Source organism: Crocuta crocuta, unplaced genomic scaffold (genome assembly GCF_008692635.1).
Source record: "Crocuta crocuta isolate KB4526 unplaced genomic scaffold, BGI_CrCroc_1.0 scaffold112, whole genome shotgun sequence".
Taxonomy (NCBI): Eukaryota; Metazoa; Chordata; class Mammalia; order Carnivora; family Hyaenidae; genus Crocuta; species Crocuta crocuta.
In genome coordinates, this window is record NW_027528818.1 from 797,908 (window position 1) to 814,604 (window position 16,697).

The 16,697-nt window shown below is 39.4% G+C and overlaps 1 protein-coding gene across 1 annotated transcript in view; it reads right to left on the minus strand.

The window, feature by feature from the left end:
- CUNH4orf51 (chromosome unknown C4orf51 homolog) overlaps positions 1 to 16,697 on the minus strand; it is a 46,106-nt gene that overhangs the window by 14,268 nt on the left and 15,141 nt on the right. The window contains exons 4-7 of the mRNA XM_077755885.1: positions 6,663 to 6,721; positions 3,911 to 3,968; positions 3,390 to 3,463; positions 473 to 643 (exon numbers count right to left, since the gene is read on the minus strand). Of these exons, the coding sequence (XP_077612011.1) occupies positions 536 to 643; positions 3,390 to 3,463; positions 3,911 to 3,968; positions 6,663 to 6,721 (299 nt within the window). The 3' untranslated portion in view covers positions 473 to 535. The remainder of the gene's footprint in view (positions 1 to 472; positions 644 to 3,389; positions 3,464 to 3,910; positions 3,969 to 6,662; positions 6,722 to 16,697) is intronic.

Genomic DNA, 16,697 nt, shown 5'->3' on the forward strand with positions numbered 1-16,697 from the left:
CGCGGCTCTCCCCGCCCCCAGCTACGCGCGGGCGTCCCCGGAATCCCCGCCGCCTGCCCGAAGGCCCGGGCGCGTTTGCTTCCCCGCGGCGCCCCGCGAGGAGGAAAGCCTGGCCGTGCAAGGCTGCAGCTCTTCTGGGCTATTGCTCTGAATACAAAAAAGCCTTTCTCACGACCCTGGGCCCTCCCCGCCCGGGACTCCAGATAGAAGGGACCGGGCTCCTTGATGCTGGAGTCCACAGCTGTCGGGGCCACAGCACCATTTCTGTGGTTCTTGCAGAGAAGCGTGGCTCCAGGTATTTACTTTTAAAAAATGATTTTACGTAGTGATTATAACGATAACTTTTGTTCCCGCTTCCAGTTTAATAGAGAAAAAAGAAATCGAGGGATGGAGGGTGTTTGAAGCCCAAGAAGTGTCTGAAAAAGCCAATTGGTTAAGGTCAAGGTCTAGATATTACCGGGCCCACTCTTACCTCAAAGTAGTCGTTAACTAAAGGAAGCTGCAGGCCTCCAGCTCTGGGACTGGATTTTCTGACTCAGTTAAGTGACGACAACGATCCTCCCAGAGTGTAAACGGAGTACTGATCACTTTCTGAGTCTTCAGACGAGCCAATCTTGCTGGTAGAATTACCCCGGTTCTGAAACTGGGGAAAAGTGGCCTGGTTGTTAGTACTTGCCCATCCGCTGAGGTTACTTTCTGCACCGAACTGGGAGTGAAGTTACCAAGACCTCATTCCAGAGCAGGAGTAGGGGTTGTTGATGCATTTTCTTCCCCTCCGTTAACCTATTACATACATCGTGTCTCTGTTAGGAAGGCCAATCCATAAGCGGGCGAGAGAAACAATGCAGGAACTCAAATCACAACCATCACTGCTTCTCTCCTGCCCCTCGCTGAATCATCCCTGAGTGGTAAGATTCTTTCCCCTGCCTCCCCAACAGTTCCTTTAGTCTGGACATTCCTGGGTGTGAATTTCTCTACTTTACAATTTTACAGCGTGAGTTCCTTGAAGATAGGACCCACAAATAGCAATAATAAGAAGATGGTTACCAAGGCATTAGACACCAGGAAATACTTTAAAAAGTGAGACTATTATTAATGATGGTTAAACCTTTCTTCCAATCCTTATGTGTTGCTGAAGATTTCATTCAATCCCTACTTGTTGCTGATGCAGGAATTTATACATTTTACCTTTCAATGCTTGTTCTCCCCCAAATATAGCACCTCTAAAAAAAATTTAAGATTTTTGCCAAGTCTAATAAGTGAAAGGTCATGATTTATTCTTTTTGGTCAGAACTTCAAGCCCAAAGTTTCCCAAACAAGTACCCCATGTTCATTTTGGGAGCAGGGAGGTTGGGGGCAGGGAGTACTTTTAGCCTGTTGTTGTACCGTAAAAACAAGGGGAGGATGTAATGCCACTAATTTGTCAGGAATTGTTGACTTAAAGGAGGCTACTGTGAGTATAGGAAAATCAGTTTAGGGGAGGGGGTCGGGGAAGTATCTCAAAGAGAAAGGCAACTGTTCCCCAGAGCAGCTGCGGCTACTGGCAGTGGAATCGCTTGGCACCAGTCCAACTCGTCGCAGCAAAAGGGACTGATTTATTTAGCAATAGTTAATGATTCTCCCAAGCAACCCCCAGGAGGCCTAGCTAGCAGTAAATACACTTTCAGGAAATCATCTACCCTTCCTAGAAGGTTGCAACAACCCTATGGTGAAGGGAGGTCCCAGGCCACCCGCACAATACATCTTTTAGTCCACTGCCCAGCTTCAGATGCCCCCAAAGAACTCCCTCCCCAGCCTGCCCTAGCCCCGCCCTCTCGTGCTTACAATGCTCCCTAGGAAACTTATCAAAGCCTAAAGCAGAAAGATCAAGAAAAGTGCACAATTTCTGGAAGGCGATCATTGAATAGACTAGTTACCTAGGAACCCAGGTGGGTTGTCCAGCCTGGTTCCATAATTTTGTGAGATTAGCTACATGGTGCCCATAGACTAGCATGTTCCGAAGTGATATATATATGTGTGTGTGTGTGTGTGTGTGTATATATATATGTACATATGTGTATATGTATATATATGTAACTGGTGGTTCTTGTGATAATGTTAGGTGGTACCTGAATAACATTTCTTATTTTAATAGTCAGGATTTTTCTCTAATGCTAGAGAATAACTAGAATACCAAATCTGTGATGTCACAAATATAATTTCTTAGGGTGAGGCTAGAATTTTTTTCAAGTCAATTTATTTTATTATTTAAAATTTTTTTTAACATTTATTTACTTTTGAGAGACAGAAAGACACAGAGCTTGAGCAGTGGAGGTGCAGAGAGAGAGGGAGACGCAGAATCTGAAGCAGCTCCAGGCTCTGAGCTGTCAGCACAGAGCCCAACGTGGGGCTACAAACCACAAACCGTGAGTTCATGACCTGAGCTGAAGTCAAACACTCAACCAACTGAGCCACCTAGGCGCCCCTTTACAAGTTAATTTAAAGATAAATCTTAATAAACAAAAGTAATGGGATAGCAAAAATATTCAGTTGTAACTTTTATATAAAATGAGCTGAAGTCAGTGGAGTGCTTGTAGAAACTTGTTTTTGTTCTTTTTTTCAACTCATTCTTTAGGAGTCTCTGCCAGAACTTTTAAGACAAAAAAAGAATTCCATTTTAACATCTTGTTAAAAATTACTGGATTTTGAGGGGAGTCGGGGTGGCTCAGCCAGTTAAGTGTCTTTATCTTGACTTCAGCTCTGGCCATGATCAGACAGTTTGTGAGTTCAAGCCCCGTGTTGGGCTCTGTGCTGATGGTGAGGAGCCTGCTTGGGATTCTCTCTTTCTCCTTCTCCCAAAATAAATAAATAAACTTTTTTAAAAAATACGGGATTTTGAGAATGTCTGATCGGCAAAGACAGAGCCCCTGCCCTGGAGGGCCATGTCAGGGGGAGCAGAGAGAGGAGATATTGGGTGGTGGAACAAGCAGAAGAATGGGCCCAGGACTCTGGACACCCAGGTCGGTCTCCAGAAAGGAAGGACAATCTGAGAACCTATTGCTTTTTTTTTTTTTTTTTTTTTTTATTTCAAGAGGCAGAATCCAGAAAATCACTGATATCACTGATGAAAATTTAGGCAAGTACCAGAGAAATTTCCAGTCCACCTAAACCTCTTTGAGCCTTGTTCCCACAACAACCGGAGAGATCTATACAAAATGTTCATGATGCTTTAAGAAAGAATGCTCCTCAGAGTAGCATACTTTTCTATTTGTCACTTGATTGTAAATTTGGGATCACCTTCACACCAACTCTGAACACACACACACCACCACCCTCACTGCCGCACTGTGCATGCTCACTGACACTACTCCAGGGATCCACTGTTGGGTGACAAGTGAAAAGATTCTTACACGCCTCAGAAAGTCATTCTTTAGTCGATTGTAGATCATCAGATTCTTAGGTGCTGGCTTTTTAGTTCTCATACCTGGTGTAAAAGAGACAGGCACTGTGTTAAGTGCTTACGGTAGAGTCCATCTATGGAGTGTCCAGTCTATATGAATAGATGAAATTTACTAATATTCTGAAATCACTTTTAATCAATGGCTTCAAACACTCACATACATACTAGCTTCCCAGCCCCACCAACGTCTGTCACCACCACAACCTTCTCACATGCATAGTGTTTTTTCAGAGCTGCTGCTGGCAAATGTCTCTCTGGGATTTCTCCCTCCCTTTATTTCTGCATCCTTCCATCCTTGCTGTGAGGAGAGGAACAACAGAGGAACGGGGTGCATGACAGGAGGAAAGAAGCAGAAATGCGAAAGGCCTTGAATGACATCAGACTCTGGAAGGGATGAGAATATCAAGTGAAGACTGTAGTTAAAATCAAGGCCAAACATGCTATAAAGTGGTAGCTTAGGACAGGACTTACGTGATTTTTCATAATTTGGAGGTGCTGGAGAAAAATCACTAAACAGAATTTGGTGCGCCTGTGAAAAATATAAAAATAAATACCAACCGCTTTCACAACGATAGAAACTTAATAAAATTCCTTTTCCAATGATGTGCTTCCTCATTCAGAAGGGAGTTTGATACTTCTGTCAAAACCCACTGTAGTAATAGATGCTAAGAGTAAAATAGAAGGACAAACTTGGGGGGAAAATGTATAAAATAGGATAGGCAAAAGAGTACTATCCTAATATGGAGATAGCTTATACAAATCAATGAGAAAAAGCTAAACACCCTAATAGAAAAATGGGCAAAAAAAAAGAAAGAAAGAAAGAAAAATGGGCAAAGGAAATGAATACAATAAATCTTCATTATTCATAGATTCCATATTTTCCAATTTTCCTACTCATTAAAATGTATTTGTAACCCCAAAGCCAATATGTGCAGGACTTTTGAAGCATTCCAGGACGTGCACAGAGCAGTTAACAATTTGAGTTGCCTGATGTACACATTTCCAGTCAGGGTCAAACAAGAGGACACTTTGCCTTCTGGTTTCATCTCTCATACTTTACACAAGCGTCCTTTTTGTGGCCTACTTAGTGCCATGATTTTTTGCATATTTATGCATTTTGTGAGTGGTTTCACTATTTATTTAATTTATTTTTTTTTTAATATTTTTATTTATTTCTAGGAGAGAGAGAGAGAGACAGCGTGAGCAGGGGAGGGTCAGAGAGAGAGGGAGACACAGACTCTGAAATAGGCTCCAGGCTCTGAGCTGGCAGTCAGCACAGAGCCCGACGCGGGGCTCGAACCCACGAACCGTGAGATCATGACCTAAGCGAAAGTCGGACGCTTAACCGACTAAGCCACCCAGGCGCCCCTGGTTTCACTATTTAAAAGGTCCCTCAGTGTAGGGCTGAAGTGCTGTGTAATGTTCCTACGTGCAAGAAGACTTTGACGTGCCTTATGGAGAAAATGCATTTGCTAGATAAACTTCATTTAGGCGTGATTTGTAGAGCTGTTGGCTGTTAGTTCAATGTCAGCAAATCAACAATACATATGAAATAAGAAACACACATAAACACAAATTTACAGCTGATGAAATGTTGTGACCAGAGGCTGACAGGAACCTGGCCCTACATTTCTCCTAGGAGCAATGGTTCTGTAATGACTACCTCAGTGTTAGTAGGGACTTTAGAAAACGTAACTAAAGGGGCACCTGGGTGGCTCAGTCCGTTAAGCGTCCAACTTTGGCTCAGGTCATGATCTCACAGTTCGTGGGTTTGAGTCCCACATCGGGCTCTGGGCTGACAGCTAGCTCAGAACCTGGAGGCTGTTTCAGATTCTGTATCTCCCTCTTCTTCTGCCCCTCCCCTACTCACGCTGTTTCTCTCTCTCTCAGAAATAAATAAAACATTAACAAAAAAAAGAAAACAAAACTCAAGGTTTTCATACCTTGAATTATGAAAACTGACTATAATCACACAAAAAAACTATGAATAAGTAATAAGCAGAAGATGCTCAAACTCACTAATAATGAAAGAAATTAAAATTTAAAGGAAAATAAAATATCTTCATCTATCTAATTGGGAAACATTAAAAATATTTTTTATTTTATTTTTTAAATATTTTTAATGTTTTTTATTTATTTCTCAGAGAGAGAGACAGCGTGAGCAGGGGAGGGCCAGAGAGAGGGAGCCACAGACTCTGAAGCAGGCTCCAGGCTCTGAGCTAGATGTCAGCACAGAGCCCAATGCGAGGCTTGAACCCACGAATTGTGAGATCATGACCTGAGCCGGAGTCAGACACTTAACCAACTGAGCAACCCAGGTGCCCCTAAAATTATTTTTTAAAGCCAGTGTTAGAGAAAATATAGGAAAACAGGTGCTCTTGAGAACTGCTTGTACATGAGGCCAATTTTCTGGAAGGCATTTGGCCATATACCAAGACTTAAAATAAGCATAACTCCTGATCCAAGAATTCTACTTATGAGAAAGTATCCTGAGGAGATAATTGTACAATTGAAAAAATTTACATTTAAATTTACTCATCACTGCATTGTTTACAATAGTTGCCAATTTGAAAAACCTAAATGCCTAGCAGTATGGGTATTTGTGATATATCCAGTCAATGGAACATTACGTATCCTTTAAAATGATAAATATTATTGCTAATACTGAAAGAATATGTCCATGAAAATATTTAGTGATTAAAGCAGATTGCAGAGGGCAGTGGATCTCGTCAAGGCATTCTGTGTGTGTGTGTGTGTGCATCTTTATGTATGCATAAATATAGAGAGGTATTTCTGAGGAAGTTCACTAAAATGTTAATGGCAATTATTGCTTGGGGGGAGGGGAAGGATTTCAGATAATTTTTACTCGTGTGTCTATTTCTCTGTATTATTTGAAAGTTTAAAATCAGAGAAAAGCTGTTTTTGTTTTTAAACTGTCAATATAACCTCTATAGTTATCGCCTCACATGAGAAAGAGGAGAGTTGGTGACTATGAAGAAGACACAACATCATCAGTTCCCAATTTATAATCTTGGTTGTTTATCGTGTATCCCCATCTCCTAAAAGAAAGCTACACACATAATCAGCACTCATAAATAAATGATGAATAAACAATTTTAAACAATAATTCCAACCCTCCCCCCATTTATTCTTTATGAAATATGCAGGATACAATTATTTAAGCGCGTTCCATTTAAAGATTGTTGAGAAATACTGGACTTACCACACTGTGCTTGATATCTTGTGAATTTTTGAAAGAATTGGTTATATGAGGTAATAGTCCTGCATGCAAATAAAGAGGGAAAATCAGGATTAAAACCAGTGTTAGAATAAAATCTCTCACACTCCCCTTTATACCATAGAAATGAATTGTACACACATTACTTACTTTCCTTTAGAATTTAACCAGTGGCTTAGTCGGTTAAGCATCTGACTTCAGCTCAGGTATGATCTCACAGTTTGTGAGTTTGAGTCCTACGTCAGGCTCTGTGCTGACAGCTTGGAGCCTGGAGCCTGCTTCAGATTCTGTTTCCCTCTCTCTCTGCCCCTCCCCTGCTAGAGCTCTGTCTCTCTCCCTCTTAAAAGTAAATAAACAATAAAAAAAATTTTTTAAAAAGAATTTAACCAATGGAAAAGTTAAGAGTCAGTCAGGTAAAATAACTCTGTAACTAAAAGTTAATTCATAGTAAATATTCTGGAACTTTTGAGGGTAGAGGTAATTTTTTTATGGTACACATTTCAATTTTATTTTAAAACTAAAACCAGACTTATAATAGCTAAGGGGACACTGAAATGATACATCTATAATTTTAAAAATGTTATCAAAATAATTCAGTTTTACGTGTACTTTGTCTTTCTCTATGAGGTTGTCCTTCAGTAAGCCTAAAGTGGGGACTGTTTCAGTCTTTGTTAATTTTCTTAAATTTTAATTCAGCAAAAAATAATTATCTATGTTCCCTTTCCCATCTAAAACTAGTTAACCTTTCAAATGCTGCTCTTTTTAAAAAAGATTTTATTTTTCAGAGCAGTTTTAGGTTCACAGAAAAATTGAGAGAAACGTAGAGTTCCCATATATTCCTGCTCCCCTCCCCATGCGTAGCCTCTCATGATCAACACCCCCCCACCCCCAGAGTGTTACATTTGTTACAGTCAGTGAACCTACTTGTAACATCCTAATCACAGTTTGCATTAAGGTTCACTTTTTGGTGTTGGACATTCTATAGGTTTGGACAAATGCATAATGACACGTGTCCATCATTATAGTATCATACAGAGTATTTTTACTGACCTAAAATTCCTTTGTGCTCTGCTTATTCATTCCTCTTCCTTCCTGGCCCCTGGCAACCTCTGATCTTTTTACTGTATCCATTGTTTTGCCTTTTCCATAATGTCAGGTAGCTGGAATCATAAAGTCTGTAGCCTTTTCAGATTGGCTTCTTTCACTTTGTAATAAGCGTTTAAGCTTCCTCCACGTCTTCCACGATAGTTCATTTCGTTCTAGTGCTGAATAATATCGCGTTGCCTAGATGCACCACAGTCCATTTATCCATCGACTTACTAAGGAGCATCTTAGTTGCTTACCAGTTTTGACAATTATAAAGCTGCTATAAATATCTATGTGTAAGTATTTGTGTGGATCTAAGTCTTCAACTTCTTTGGACAAATCCCAAGGACCACAATTGCTAGATTATATGGTAAGAGCATGTTTAGTTTCCTAAGAAACCACCAAACTGGTTTTCAAAGTGGCTGCACCATTTTGCATTCTCATCAGCAAGGCGCAAGAGTTCCTGTTTGATCTACATCCTCACCAGCTGGCATCTGATGGTGTCAGTGTTCCAAGTTTGGGCCATTCTCATATGTATGTAATGATGTTTCATTGTTGTTTTCTAATTTGCGTTTCCCTGATGACATATGAGGCGGATCATCTTTTCATATGATTATTTGCCATATTTATATCTTCCTAGTGAGGTGTTTGTTAAAGTCTTTGGCTCATTTTTTAGTCAGTTTTTGTTTGTTTGTTTGCTTCTTGTTGTTGAGTTTTAAGAGGTCTTTATATATTTAGAATAACAGTTCCTTATCAAAAGAATCTTTGCAAATATTTTCTCCCTATCTGTGGCTTCTCATTCTCTTGTCTTTTGCAGAGCAGAAAAATTTAATTTTAATAAAGTCCAGCTTATCTATTATTTCTTTCATGGATCGTGCTTTTGACATTATATCTAAAAAGTCATTGCCGTACCATGCTCATCTAGGTTTTTCCCCTATGCTATATTCTAGGAGTTTTAGAATATACTTTACACTTCTGCATTTTACTCTACGATCCATCTTGAGTTAATTTTTGTGAGAGTGTAAAGCGTATGTCTAGATTTTCTTTTCTTTTTTTTTTTCCATGCAGATGCCCAGTTGTTCTAACAAAATTTGTTGAAAAGACGATCTTTTCTCCATTGCACTGCCTTTGTTTCTCTGTCAAAGATAGGTTGCCTGCACTCATGTGGGTCTATTTCTGGGCTCTGTATTCTGTTCCACTGATCTATATGTCTGTTCTTTCACCAATATCACATTGTCTTAATTACTGTGGCTTTATTGTAAGTAAGTATTGTAAGTATTGAAGTCGGGTAGTGTTAAGGCACCTGGGTGATTATTGCTATGGCTGGATTAACATCTACCGTATTTGTTACTGTTTTCCATTTGTTGCCCTTGTTTCTTGTTCCTCAGTTTGTCTTCTACTCTTTCTCTGCCTTTTGTGAGTTTTAATTGAGCATTTTATGTGATTTCATTTTCTCTCCTTTCTTAGCATTTTAACTATACTGCTCTCTCTTTCCCACTCTCTCTCTATTTTTTTTTTTTTTTTACTTTTTAAATGGTTGCCCTAAGGGTTTGCAGTATACAGTTACAACTAATCCAAGTGCATTTTTAAGTAACATTATACCACACGTTATATGAGTTGTGCAAGTGCCGTATAATAACAAAATAGTCCCAGTTCCTCTCCCCATCCCTTATAGCATTGCTGTCATTCATTTCTCTTATTTTTAAGCATAAATAAATATGCATACAGTTGACCCTTTAACAGCATGTGTTAGGACTGCAAAGGCCCACCCATTTATGGACTTTTTACAATGTAGTATTATAAATGTATTTTCTCTTCCTTATGATTTTCTTAATAACATTAATGAAAAAGATGTTATTCTTCATTTTTCATTTGCTTGACAGTGTTTTTGATCTCTCAGATTTATTTTTTGGTTCTTTTTTAGGATTTCCATCTCTCTGCTTACCTTGCCCATCTGTTCTTGTATTCTATCTACTTTATCCATTAGAGCCCTTAGAATATTAATCGTAGCTGCCTTAAGTTCCTGGTCTGATAATACCAAATCCTGCCATGTCTGGTTCTGATGCTTACTCTCTCTCTTCAAGTTGTGTTTTTGCCTTTTAGTATGCCTTGCAACTATTTCTTGAAAGGTGGACATGATGTACCAAGGAAAAGAATTGCTGTAAATAGGCCCTTAATAAGGAAGTGGTGGGCCATGGGGGGAGAGGAAGCGTTCTACAGTCCTATAATTAGGTCTCAGTCGTTCAGTGAGCCTATGCTCTGGACAGTGAACTTCACAACTGTTCTTGAGGTTTTCTTCCTTCCCTGTTAGGTGGAATAGGATGACCAGAGTGGACTGGAGTTGAGTATTTATCTTTTCCTTCATGGAAGGCTAAGGTAAGCTAGAGTATGGTTTTTCCTTTCCCCCGGTTCAGTTAGGCTATGATAATAATACCTCAGTAGATTAGGCTTTGGCAAAGTAGTTTCTCCTGAGGGCAGACCTTGTTAAGAACGTAGGACTCTGGAGTACTTCAAAATGGTACTCCCCCCGCTAGAAGCACAGGGAATTTTTCTCTGGGATTTGCTGCGGTAACCTGGCCAGATTCCTGAAGGTAAATCTCATGATACTGTAGGGGCATTCCTGTGTCTGGGTTCCCCTTGAGTTTTTAACTCCCAGACTTTCCTGCACTGAGCCGCCAGTGAGTTATCAGTTAGAGTCTGGATATTGAGCCCCTGTTACTGGTTCCTATGGTGGTTTCTGCTTGTGAGTCTCTGCTCTGGTAAGCTGCCACTACCTGTATTCACTTCTCTGTCTCTCTACTCTTGGGGCCAGCAGTTTGCCCTGTGTCCTCACCTATCTTAGGAGTCCAAGAAGAGTTGTTACTTTTCAATTTTGTTCAGCTTTTTACCTGTTGCTAGAATGGAGAGGCATCTTCCAAGGTCCTTACAAGCAGAACCAGAAGCCAGAAGTTGAGGTAAACATTTTTATATGTGGAACATTCTACAATGCACAGCTTATACTTTTAGAATCAGAGTGAACCAAGGCTGTGCTGAAATGGTAAGACCATTTTTCTCAAGGCCTGAAGAAGCCCTGGTATATTTTTTTTAACAATTTTATTGAGATATAATGTATATATCATAAAATTGACCCACTTTAAGTATATAGTTCAGGGACTTCAAGTAAATTTACTGATTTATATACAACCATCATAACACCATAAACTAGTATTAGAGCCTGTTCATTATCCCAGTAAGATCTCTCATGCCCATTAATGGCTAATCTTCTTTCCCATCCTCAGCCCCAGAAAGCCACTAACCTACTTTCTCTATAGATTTGCTTTTATTGGACATCACACATAAATGGGAATCATCTACCAGGGTTTTGTTTTTGTTTTTTGTTTTTTATCTCTGCCTTCTTTGACTTAGCATAATATTTTTGAGGTTCAACCACATTTCAGCTTTTTGGTATTTTGTTCCTTCTTACTGATGAGCAGTATTCCATTGTAAGAATATACCAAATTTTGTTGTCCATTCACCATGATAGACATAAGGCTTGTCTCCAATTTTGGCTATTATGGATAATGTTGCATGAACATTCAGGTGCAAGTCTTTGTATAGACATATGTATTCATTTCCCTTGGGTATATGCTTATATGTGGAATTGTTAGATCCTATGGTAAGTTTACGTTTAACTTAAAAAAAAATTGTCAAAGTGTTTTCCACAGTGGCTGTACTATTTTACATCCTCATTAGCAATGAATGAAGATTCTAGTTTCTCCACATCCTCTCCAACATTTGTTATTGTCTGTCTTTGTGATGATAGCCATTCTCATGGATGTGAAGTGGTATCTCACTGGCTTTAATTTACATTTCCTTAATGACTAGTCATGTTGCATTCTCTGGTACACTTTGATTTAAAAAATAAGAGAAAAATTTTGATTTGATTAAAAATAAATAAAAAGGGGCCTTTCTTGGCAAAATATGATGGGGTCTCTTTATTAGGAATGAGTCAAGGGAGAGGAATAGTTTTTGTCAAATGCTCATTGCTATTTGTGCAATTTTATGCTGATAAACTTTTAAAAACAAGATATGTTAAGCTAAAGTCAAATACAGAGTCCAACAGTTTATTTAGTTGAATTCAAGGAAAACCTGATTTTTCACAGCTACAGTAAAAGCAGGTGGATAAAAAGTTTATCCTGCACAATTAGTTCTGATTATTCCATTAGCTGTGAATCCGTAGCCTTTCAAAGCTCTGCAAGACTTTTATAAATCCTGCAGGCCTGCCAGAGGCTTTAAAAAAAATAAGGCTTTTTATGTCACCTTGCCTTTCAAGAATTATATGAGATAATCAGTAATTAGTAAATGATATGATTCAATAATATTAAAGTTTTATAGAATGTATTTTTGAGGTATTTGGTGGATTATGGGAAAAAAACAGGCATTAGAATTTGTGCTAGACTATGCATGAGGGACTTATTCTATATGTCCATCTTTTACCCAAACTTGGTCATTTTTCAGAGCATTTTTTTGACATTTTCAGAAATGTCTTTCATTTTCTTTAGTCTGTTTGTGGAGAGGAACATCAGCAAGCCCACGTATGTTAGAGTATGGTTAGCTAGTGAATTTTTTTCTTTGTGAGTTCACAGTTAACAAAGTAGAGTCCACAGTGCCACTTGACCTTGGTGGTTTCAGCTGGCCTTTTAATTAAGGACATTTAATGTTACCCTAATCTGCTAGTGTGTATCCACCTCCCTGCTTCCCCTTCCTAATCTTAGAGTGGTAAACAAACTGAGCAATTTTGTGGATGACACTAACAATGTTAGTAACCGCCAACAAATTCTATCTTTACATATTGGGTCCTTAAATGTTGTGCCAATACTAATGTGATACTATAGGTATTTGGTTTTTTAAAGCATGTTATCAAGAGAGCAAGTATAAGAGGGCACCTGAGTGGCTCAGTTGGTTAAGCATCCTACTTTGGCTCAGGTCATGACCTCATGGTTTGTGGGTTCAAGCCCCCCATCAGGCTCTGTGCTGATAGCTCAGAGCCTGAAGCCTGCTTTGGAGTCTCTGTCTCCCTCTCTTTCTGCCCCTCCCCCACTTGCACTGTCTCTCCCTCTTAAAGGTAAACAAACATTTTTAAAAATTAAAAAAATAATAAGGCATGTAATGGTCTGTATATTCAGTGAAAAATATTCTATCAATATTAAGTTTCTTGAGTATGATAATAGTATTATGGTTATGTAAGAGGACATTCTTACTCAGGTAAGTACTGGAGTATTTAAGGATATACTATTACAATATCTGTAATTCATTCTCAAAAGTTCAGCATAGAATATATATATCAAGTATTGGTATAAAGAGACAGAGGGCGCACTGGGTGGCTCAGTTGGTTAAGTGTCAACTCTAGGTATTGGTTTCGGTCATGCTCTCTCAGCCCTGGGATCAAGCCCCAAGTTGGGCTCTGTGCTGACAGTCTGGACCCTGCTTGGGATTCTCTCTCTCCCTCTCTCTCTGCCCCTCCCCCACTCATGCTCTCTGCCTCAAAAAAAAATAAACATTTAAAAAAGAGACAAAATGGGGCGCCTGGGTGGCTTAGTCGGTTAAGCGTCCGACTTTCACTTAGGTCATGATCGCGCAGTTCGTGGGTTCGAGCCCCGCGTCGGGCTCTGTGCTGACTGCCAGCTCAGAGCCTGGAGCCTGTTTCAGAGTCTGTCACTCCCTCTCTCTCTGACCCTCCCCTGCTCACGCTGTCTCTCTGTCTCCTAGAAATAAATAAAACATTTAAAAAAAATAAAAATAAAAAAATAAAAAAGAGACAAAGTTCCATGTTAACAAACGGGGCAAAATGTTAACAATTGATGAATATAGGCGAGAGTAGTAAATATTGCTTGTGCTATTCCCTCAACTTCTCTAGTGATTAAAAATTTTTTTCAAGTTGTGACTAAAAAAATAAGGCACTTTCATAATTACAGATAAAGAATGCTATTATCATATTTTATAATGACTAAAAACAGGCAAAAAAAAAAAAAAGACTAGGAAAACCAGCCAGTATCATCCCAAATTACATTGGAGTCATAACCAAGAACAGACCTGAAAACAGTGCTTTCCCGTCTTCCCATCTTCTCCCCATATAACCAACCCCATGCATCCCGTAGGCAAATAGCACAGTTTGTTCACGCAAGCCCACTAAAGTCACTGTAGTGCCCAGTAGAGTGCTATCTTTTAAGTTCACCGGCACTTTCTATTGCACCCCCTCCTAGTAGATGTTATGCTTCAACAGTAAAGTGCACACAGTAACAGATGGCATCTTGTGACCTTCTTAATAACAGGCTTGGCTGCCAGTGTTCCTTTGTGTCCAGTCTCTGCAGGGAATTTGGAAACTGTTGCCTTATACTTGAATATTTTCTGGCAAAGTCATAACCATTTATTACACTGGTTCCTAATTTAATATAGTCAGAGAGAGCAGAATAAAATTCCTAACTGCTGAAAGGGACATCGGTATTTCCTGAGTCTGGGGACTCTATTCAGGGATTTTGGGGATTGTGCTGGCAATCATTCAGCGTATCTGTCACTTTTAGTGTGGTAAGGACATCAATCCCAGGCAAACTGCTTATCGGGCTATCTAGATTTATCTGTGGCCAATGTAAGATTGTTGTCTTTCTGTAGTTTAAAAGAAATGCACTTCCCCCAGCAAGGCATACAAATGAGCCAGAAAATAAACTAAATCCCAGAATTCCAAGGTCCCTCTGCTGTGATAGCCCGTACTAGGAGTAAATGTGGGGACCCTGCATGGAGTGGGGCTTGTTCTAAGTCACCCTGTTCCCTCCGTTGCACAGCGGGGCAGCCAGTGGACATCAGGCTCCGCACTGAGAGGAGGAGGGGTGGGAATGAGGGCACTAGGTGGTGAGGTGAGGGAGCAGCCTGCTGGTCTGGCCCTCCAAGTCCTCAACTCTCCCACAGAGGCAGCTTTCATCTGGCAACAATGGAAGTCAAACAAGGGTGGCCCCAAGAAAAGACAATGAAGATAGTCACACCAAAGCCCAAAGAGTCTCCTTCTCCCAACAGGATGAACCTGGAAGGGCTGTACCAGCAGAAAAATGATAACATCAGTCCCTGTCAAGCAAGCAGAGTGTAAATGGAGAGACAGTTGAATTGTTTAACAATTTCTATTTGTTGTAATGCAGTTTTATAATGCTTGCTTTTTTTCGTTGAGCCCAGAAGTAAACTTGCACATAGATAGTCAATTCGTTTACAACAAAGGAGCCAAGAAGATACAATGGGGAGAGGACAGTGTCTTCAATAAATGGTGTTGGGAACACTGGGCAGCCATATAGAACAAAATAAAACTAGACTACTTTCTTATACCCGACACAAAAGTTAACTCAAAATGGTTTAGAGACTTGAATGTAAAACCTGAGGCCATAAAACTCCTAGGTGAATGCATGGATGGTAACCTCCTTGACACTGGTCCTAGTGATGTGTTTTGGATCTGATTCCAAAGGCAAGAGAAACAAAAGCAAAAATAAACAATTGGGACTACATCAACCTTAAAAGCTTCTGCACTGTGAAGAAAACCAGCAACAAAACAAAAAGGCAGCCTACTGAATGGAAGAAGATATTTGCAAATGATATATCCAATAAGGGGTTAATATTCAAAATATATAAAGAAGTCACACAACTCAACAACAACAACAACAAATACCCCAAGCAAACCAATTAAAAATTGGGCAGAGGATCTGAATAGACATTTTTAAAAGAAGACATACAGATGGCCAACATGCACATGTAAAGACAGTCAACATCACTAATCATTGGGGAAATGCAGATCAAAACCACAGTGATCTATCATCTCACCCTGTTAAAGTGGCTATCATCAAAAAGACAAGAAATAATAAGTGTTGGCAAGGATGCTGAGAAAAGGGAACACTCTCGCACTGTTAGAGGAAATGTGAATTGGGGCAGCCACTATGGAAACCAGTATGGATATTCCTCAAAAAATTAAAAATAGAACTACCAAATGATCTAGCTTTTCCACTTTTGGGTATTTATCTGAAGAATATGAAAACATGAATTTGAAAAGATACATGCACATCTGTATCCATTGCAGCATTATTTATAATAGCCAAGATATGGCAACAACCTAAGTATCCATTGATTGATTATCCATTGAAGGACAAAGAAGATGTGGTATTTATGTAATGGAATACTACCCAGCCATAAAAGAGAACGATATCTTGCCATTGGTGACAACATGGATGGTAAGTGAAATAAGTCAGAAGGAGAAAGATACCATATAATTGAACTTCTGTGTGGAGTCTAAAAAAAAAGACAAAGCAAAGCAAAAACAAACTCCTAGATACTTGGTGGTTACCAGAGAGGAAGGCGGTTGGGGATGGGCAAAATGAGTGAAGGGGCTCAATTTTATGATGACGGGTGAAAACTAGACATACATAGTGTATACACTATGATGTGTGTGAATTCTTGTGAAAAAGAATTTGAGAATATTTTTCCTATGATGATCATAAATCACACTTAAAAACAGCCCATGTGATTTGCATATATATGAATGGATATATATCTACAAAGAGACAATCAATAGATCAATGGTCACTTGACTTCATGTTTTAACTCCTATCATTAGGGGCTTCTAGCACAATTACAGTTGATAATCTAAAAACTGGACATGGAAATTGAAAAGAAGCACAAAGAAGGTATTACTTGAGTAAGTTAAATAATTCTGCTGAGATGTACTGTCACCTCTCAAGGAAGAGAGTAGTCATTGTGAAGTTAAAATGACCACTGGAGGAGAGTGAAAAAGGCACCATGAGCCAAATCCCTTAATAAGTCATCATCTTGAATGTATATGTTTATGCCGTTTCTTCCTTTCCTCCTACCAGTGCTGTGCCCTTACAGCAGGAGAGGAGGTAGGAAAACATCATGTAATGGGAAATC